General features: G+C 43.0%; 1 protein-coding gene across 1 annotated transcript in view; it reads right to left on the reverse strand.

The window, feature by feature from the left end:
- The window catches only part of CMC1 (C-X9-C motif containing 1), a 42,761-nt gene extending 42,090 nt beyond the window's left edge, over window positions 1-671 (reverse strand). The window contains exon 1 of the mRNA XM_066194186.1: window positions 507-671. Within this exon, the coding sequence (XP_066050283.1) occupies window positions 507-531 (25 nt within the window). The 5' untranslated portion in view covers window positions 532-671. The remainder of the gene's footprint in view (window positions 1-506) is intronic.
- Between the last annotated feature and the right edge of the window lie 7,047 nt (window positions 672-7,718).

Genomic DNA, 7,718 nt, shown 5'->3' on the forward strand with positions numbered 1-7,718 from the left:
GACCACAAAACCTTGGTGCTTTGCCTTTACGTTTGTTACACGGCCAGACAGGCTCCAGCAGACACCCGCGGGCGCCTGGACACCGCGGAGCTGCCTTCGCCCCGCGTCCTGCCGCTGGAGGTCACGGCGGCGGCGGCGGCACGGAGGGAAGGTGGGAGGTGGAGGCGGGAGCCCGGTGAGGGCGGCAGGGACGTCCCAGCTCGCCGGGAACCTCGCGGAGGCCGGGCCGGAGTCCCCCAGGGTGGCCCTTCCCAGCGCTCACCGGCGGCGTGCCGCAGCCCAGGCCACTGCCCGCTCCGGCGGCTGTGAGAGGCCAGCGGAAAGCGACGGGGGTTTCCCACAGGAAGCCTTGGCGAGGAGAGCGGCGGTGGGGGAGAGGAGGGCGGGGGTGAAGTGAGTAGTCTGGGGGGCGCTCTGCCGCCTCGCCTTCCTCCCTTCTTCCCTCCCTCTTTCTTTCTTTCCCTCCCTCCCTCCCGCTCGGCCGCCCGCCCGCCGGCCGCCCCTACCTGCGGCGCCGGGGGGAGGCTCCATCTGCGGCCCCACGCTGCGGCGGCAGCTGCGCACACGGTGCGCGGCCACTTCCCCGGCCCTGCGGCGCAGGCGCGGCACAGCCCGGCCGCTCCTCCCGCTCCTCCCCGCGCCGGGCGGAGACCGGGGCCGGGAGCGCTGAGGGCGACGGGCGCCCGGGGTGTGGGCGTGTGGGCGTGTGGGCGCGGCTGCCGTGGCTGAGCTGCCGCTGCGGTGGGCGGCGCCGAGGGGCCGTGGGTGGGCTCATTCTCTGCGAGTCACCGGGTGAGCACAAAATCACAGAATCGGGCAGGTTGAAAAGGGACCGGAGTGAGTCATTTGGTCCAACCCACCTGTACAAGCAGGGCCATGCTAGAGGGTTGTGTCCAGATCGTTCTGGAGTATCTCCGGTGAGGGACACTCCGCACTCTCTCTGGGCAACCCGTTCCCATGGTCACCCTCACAGTAAAGAAGTTCTTCCTTGTGTTCAGGTGGAACTCTTGTGCATCAGATTCTACGTGTTGCCTCTTGTCCTATTGTTTGGCAGCACCAAGCAGAGCCTGGCTCCATCCCCTTGGCACCCCCACTTTAGGTATTTATATGCACTGATAAGGTCCCCTGTCAGATGTTTCTTCTTCAGACTGAACAGGCCCAGGTCCTTCAGCCTTTCCTCTTAAGAGAGATGCTCCAGTCCCCCACTCATCCTCATTGCCCTCCTCCGCTAGATCCAGCCCATGAGCTCTATGTCTCTCTCGTACTGAGGAGCCCAGAACTGGGCTCCTGACGGGCCTGGGTGCTGAGCCCCGGGTTCCTGGGGAACCTCCGGGAAGCTCGTGTGTGTGTCTGTGTGTACAGCCTCTAACAGGGACTGGTGTCACATCCTCCAGCCCTTGGGATGCCCGAGGCTTCCACAGCAAGGACTTGAAGTGGCAAATGAGAATTTCACTGGCGGCTGTTTTTATCGATGAGTTGGTTTCTGACCATAAAAGGGCTCCCCAGCCAGTGGGCAGGAGGTCCTTTCTCACACCTCAGTGTCACTGGGACCACTGTGACAGTGGTGTGGTTCACAGAGGAATCAGGAAATCTGGTGTCCCACCTGCAACTCTTATTTAGGCGTCTGCAATAAATTTAAATGACCAACCTTTAGTTATTACTTGCATGAGGCAAGAATAACCACTTTGGGACACAACATGGAGTAAAGAAATAAATTTAAAAGTGATAAATTGCCAGAAATTGTCATACATTTAAAAAACCAAGAACATGATTGCCTAGAAATGAAGAGTAATGAGAAGCAAGGAGACATATCTGATACTTGGGACTTGTTTTAACAAATACAAGTGAGAATTTTCAGAAAGCCTACCCTCTTTTCCTATCTTTAACATTTTAGACTGACAAATGATATGAAGAATCAGTCATTTTATGCAGTAGCCTCTTACAGGAGGCTGCAAAAATTCTTCCAAATGTAACATTTCTTCTGTTACCTGGCATTATTACTTTCTGTTCAGTGGAAAGGTGAGTTTTAAACATTACATTCTCAGGGAAAGTGAGAAGCCCAGGAGCCTTCCCCAAACACCAGATAGACCTTGTATGCCTCTGGAAGTTAATGAGCAGTCTAGAAAACTCAGTAGGAGGAATTTAGATAATGCCATGTTATTTATTATTTAAATGATTTTCCATCAAGGTTTCAAGTGCGGTTTTTCCCCAGATTGACATTATTTTCCCCACATGAAAATTTAGTCTCTTTATTCTGAAATACATTGTTTCAATTTGAGGCTACACTAAGAGCCAAGTTCTTCGTGTTGATACATTCACAGAAATTAGTAGAGCGTGATGTAGGCAAAATCTTCCACACGAATGCTTTTGGTCTTACTGATCTAGAGCATTTCTGCTTTATACCATTAAGTGCCTTTATGCTTTTCTTTTTTTTAATTGCAAGTCTGATCTCATTTCTTAAAGTAAAATATGAATATTACAATTGTTTTCTGTAACTTTAAATTATACCACTTCAGTTAATGTTTATAAGCTGTTTTGAGAATTTTAATTGAACAAAGCTGTGCAAATGCAACATGTCAATTTATTTGTATTTGTTTTAATAAGGGATTTTGGCTATGCCACTTCTGCAATGAATATAAGAGAGTGTTAATAATAATTAAAAAAAGATACCAGCCAATCTGCAAAGAGTTCTTATATAATCTGCAAAGAGAAAATACAAGAAAACACATGATACAAAGAGGAACTTTCAGCATGAAAGCCAAAAAAGGAGAATGAGTGCTTTCAAAGTAAGTTGAGGGTTTTTTTAAAAAAGGTGTTATTTAGTAAGTTAGTAATTTTTTGCTGCTCTTTAGCTCTTGGCCACTTAAGTTTATATATGCCCTGCAAAATTAGAACTCTAAAGATTTTTTTTACTGATGAAGATCTTTGAACTTACATGTCAGCTCCGTGTGTTGTATTGATTTGTTCGGTTTCAGACCAGAACTTTGCTGCTTCTTTCATGGAAACAGTACATGCAAAAGTAAATGTCCAATAGCTTTGTATCTTGGAGAAGTTGTCCTCTGCTGCTGCTTCTTCTGGTAGCAGGTCTGGAAAGCAGAAACAGGACTTTCTGGGCGTTTTAGTTCCAAGTCTGACAGTCAGTGATGAACCCTGAAAAGTGCAAAAGGGTGTAAGGCACAGCTTGAGGAAATCAGAACAAATACAAAGGAAAAAAGTTGATAGAACAACTAATCTGGGGAACAACAAATCTGGAGATTTGTGGGTCAGAAAGAGTTTTTGATGGAGGGCATATGCAGCTGTGAGTCTGATAACAATCTCATGCTATTTGGGGCTAGTAGAAATTATCAGAAATGAGAAAGTATCAGAGAAAGTGTTACCTTGACAGATAAGCAAATGAGACATTATACAGAATAGGAATGGCATAAAACATTAAGGTAGAAACTGTCCACAAAGGGCTTAAAATTAGGATAAATATCTTGTGTCTGACTTGGGAGCCAGTGCAGTGATCCCAGGAAGTGGCACAATGGCTGACTCAATGACAGAGGAAAATTATTTTCTTACAGCAGCTTGAATGAATAGAAGCAGAACAGTTTTCGTCACCAGAAAAGAGGAAGTTATTGTGTGAGAGATATGAAGTGTTAAGTGCCATACCAAGAATTTTTGTAGCACAGATAAAAAAGCAAAACAGTTTTTAAATACATGTTCTTCATGCTTTTATATGCAGTCTTGACGTAAATAAGATCATTGACTTATATAAAGATAAATTACTTCCTTCATTAATGTGGAAGTGCCTGTGAAAATGAACTCCATCCTGTAGGAGCATCCAAGGGTATAAAGGGATGGTTTCATTAAAAACAAAAAAGAAAAAAAAAAAAGTGCAAAGTGGGCCTCCCTTAAACATGAGGTCTAACTTGTATCTTATCCCAGGAGAGAGGTTTGAAATGACAGTCTGGAGTATGCAATTTGTGTTTAGTCAGATCTTTTTTAATATGAATCTTGCACAACTTGGGCAGGCCTGTGAAGTTGTGCTGAAATGTGTGGGGCTTTTGCTGTGTAGCACTTTGATACAAGTTTGTACTGTATGCTTCGTTTAACTGAGACACTTACCCTGCAAACTTGCTTAATTGGGAGATCTCCTGGGGCACTGGTGTAAGACCAGTGCTCCTTAATACACACAACTGCTACTTAACAGGGCCCTAACAGAACAGTGGCTACTGCTTAGTGCCCCTGCTTATTCGGTGCTGCTTATGTCATCTCTCTATCACAGTTTCTTGGAACTTGTCTATGCAAAGAAAATACTCCCTGCAATTAATTCCCTGAGGGTAAAATACTGGGTGCAGTAGTGGAAATAGACTGGTGATGGTGGTCACAATTTCTGCACTGATTGTTACACTAGGGAAGATATGCTAACTTACTTCCCTTATAGTCTTGAAGGATGCTTGAGAGAATGTTTTTCTTATAAAGTTTTAAAAACCCTATATAGTCAGAAGTAGTGTTGGGTTACTGTAATTTCTGTGTTTCTAAGATTTATATTGTTATTTGATTAGCTAATCGCCCATTTTCCAAAGTGTGAACATATTTTCACACTTCAACCAAGACAGTGTTAACAAAGAAACTATAGATAGCAATAGAGATTAATTATCTATCCCATGAGTCTCCCCACCTTGTTCTTACCAGATAAAGAGAGTCTATCTGTCTGCACACAGGTGTGATTTTTTTTTTTTTTTTAACAATAGCCTTGGTCAAATGAGTTCAAAGGCTTTTTTTCAAATGGCACCTCTTTGACATGTTTGTTCGCTGTTGATGTTTTTGATCTTGTTTCATGAAATATGACTTCCAGTAAAGAAAGGGTTGTGATTCTTTGCTAAGCTTACCCATGTGAAATACATTCATTCACAGGTGTGAGATGTGGGGGAGCTTTACATGAGAATATTTAGAATCAAAGAAACATTTCCTTCTTTTCTGGAGGGAACGTACTCTTACTGGAGTCACTGCAAAGTTGTTGAGGGCCTTATTTGCAATTGCCATCTGAGATTTTCATTGACTTGAGAGAAAAAACATGAAGGAGTTTCAGTGTCTTTCTGTCACACAAGTTGCAGCATTTTGTATTTATTCTCCCACAGAATTAAACCCATTCATATGCCTGTTTAAGGATAGGAGGTCTTTACAGCAGAGTCTGTTACTGTAGGAAGAAGCATTAGGCATATTGAACTATTTCTGCCCTGTCTTATGAGCCTCTAATTCTGCCTGTTCTGTATATTAGTGCATGCTGGTATGTTGCAAACCTCTGAACCTGCAGCCTGTCAAGCCTCACGTAAGTCGCATGAGACTTCTATAGTATTTTCACAGTGCAGGCATTGGCACTGCATTGCTTTGGCCTCTCTCTTGGTCTCAAAGTAAAACTGCTAGGTGACAAGCTCTGTGGTGGCAGGGCCTATCTCTAGTCCTGTGGACTGTTTCTTACCACTTCACCAAGAATGAAACCTTTCCCTTCACGGGCCTGACCTTCCCACTCAAGTTTTAGGGCAGGTAGGACCATCTAATGAGGGTGTCTACCAAAACTTGCTGTTTCTAGCAAGATGTCACTGAAGTTGTTCATAGGGAGCTGGCAACCTGCTCAAGAAGAAAAATTGCATCAAATAATAATTCTTTTTGCTAGTCACTACTAGATCTGATTGGCAGAGTAAGAAACAGTTCAATTCCTTTTCTGAAGACTGCACACAAGAGCACACTCTTTCACTGGCTTTTGTTTCCTAAAAATTCCTCTTTTATATCAACAGATTCAGATGTATCCCAAAGTTATAAATTCTATAGCAAGTGTAGATCACTTGACTGTCATTAAAATTTTTAGGTATTATTAGTTCAGTAGTGTAAAAGGAAGGGAAGCTCCACCACCAAACCAAAGCAGACTGTAAGCTTTCTTCATCTGATTTACCTTGCTTACAAGAACAGTTACTTTTCAGGTTGTGGTCGGAATGCTTTTCTGTCTGAATACATTCACAACAACTATAGGGTGACTCTCACTTGTATAGCAAGTTTTGTTTACCAACTTATTTGAGTCATTACTGGAGCTTAGGATTTTCATTTTCCCTCCTTGCAGTTCTGCAGCCCGTCACAAGTTTTATTTCTGTTCCTGATGTTCTTTGGAAAGCTACTTAGCCATTTTCTTGCTTAACCCTTTCCCATTTTTTTTTTAAATGTGCCACACAGAGAAGGGCTAATCCTGGATGCTAAATGTTAAAAAAGAAATGTTTCAGTGTTCAGTGTGGCTTCTAGGCCACAGTAACCACTGTGTCCTCTAGGTATGTGAGCTGGCACAAGAGCTCTCTTGCTGTCTTTCCGTCAGTACTAGCCCGAATCTTTCCAAATCACTCCTTGATATGGTTTTAATTTGTTTGGGGTTTTTTGTGCCACAGCAGAGAACATCTCTATGGAGGCAAGCTGTGAAATTCTAAGGTACTTTCCAATCCATTCTTTAATGCAGACAGAGGTTACAGCTCCACCCTTGGTATCAGGAGTTGTATTACAAGTGCAGAAAAAGGAGCAAGGTTTTAGTAACTGAAATGCACTACATAGTCAGTCCTGTTCGAGTGCTAGTCTTATTTGTACATACTCATTTTGTTTAGTAAATCCCTGCTTAGAGATACAAATCCTCTTAACTGCTGGTTGAGCCTCTTAAGAATCATTGTCTGTTTCTTTAGCTCTGGAAATGTTTGCTTCTCATAGGGCACACCATCCTGTAATGTAGGATCACCATTCTGGCTTGAAGTTCAACTGCAGTAGTTGCTTCTTTCATCTCTAAACCACGAAGAACCTTAGAGATAGGAAAAAGCCATCACAAAGATCTTAAGCACTTTGCCTGGCACTGTGAAGGAATGCTAGTGCTAGGGTAGAGATCTGAAGATCAAGCTCCTCAATTTACAGTCCATTCAGAATACTTGAGGTCATAACACTACTCATAATTCAGGAAATTAAGCCTAAATACAATCCATACTTCTACATTTGGATTGTCATCATTGGAAATTATATGATCTGAGTCACCAGGACTGAAGGAAAAAGAGGTGACACAAGAGCTACTTATTAATGTGTGTAGAGAAGGATGCTGAAATGAAAGAGAAAAGAACGCCATTGCTGAATGTGATGCTGATGCTATCTCAAAAAATCTTTCTGTCAGCAGATGACTTCTTTTTGCATGCACCAAGCTCTCAGTAGTTAACTTACAGTAAGTCCTCACACCTATCCAACTAGATTTACAGTAGGAAAGTGTTACATAATTATCTATGAGGTTATATTTGCATTGATACTTAGTTTATATTGTTGAGAAGTCTTGGGTTGTTTGTCTTTTTCTCCATGGAATAAAAAAATACAATCTGAGATACTGGGATTTTTTCCTTAACATTTACAATAAAATATGTATACTGCATTTATTTCTAATTCCAACTTTTCACTTAAAGTCTGATAAACTGAATGTGACTTGGGGGAGATGCTTTTCTGCCATGATGGATATGGTCAGAACATGTTTTTTGTAAAATCTTTTCCCTCCCCTTTACTTTTTAGGTGCATGAGAGTGATGCAACAATAATAACACTGAACACTTAGCTTCTCTATATTCACCAGTCTGGAAAATTCAATGTGACTTTATGTTTAACACTACTCTGCTAAGGAACCTCAACTGACCAGCACTGATTCTGAGGTTTTAGTTACTGAGATATGGATGT

Source organism: Chamaea fasciata, unplaced genomic scaffold, assembly GCF_029207755.1.
Source record: "Chamaea fasciata isolate MVZ Bird 193981 ecotype frontalis unplaced genomic scaffold, bChaFas1.0.hap1 SCAF_1, whole genome shotgun sequence".
NCBI lineage: Eukaryota > Metazoa > Chordata > Aves > Passeriformes > Sylviidae > Chamaea > Chamaea fasciata.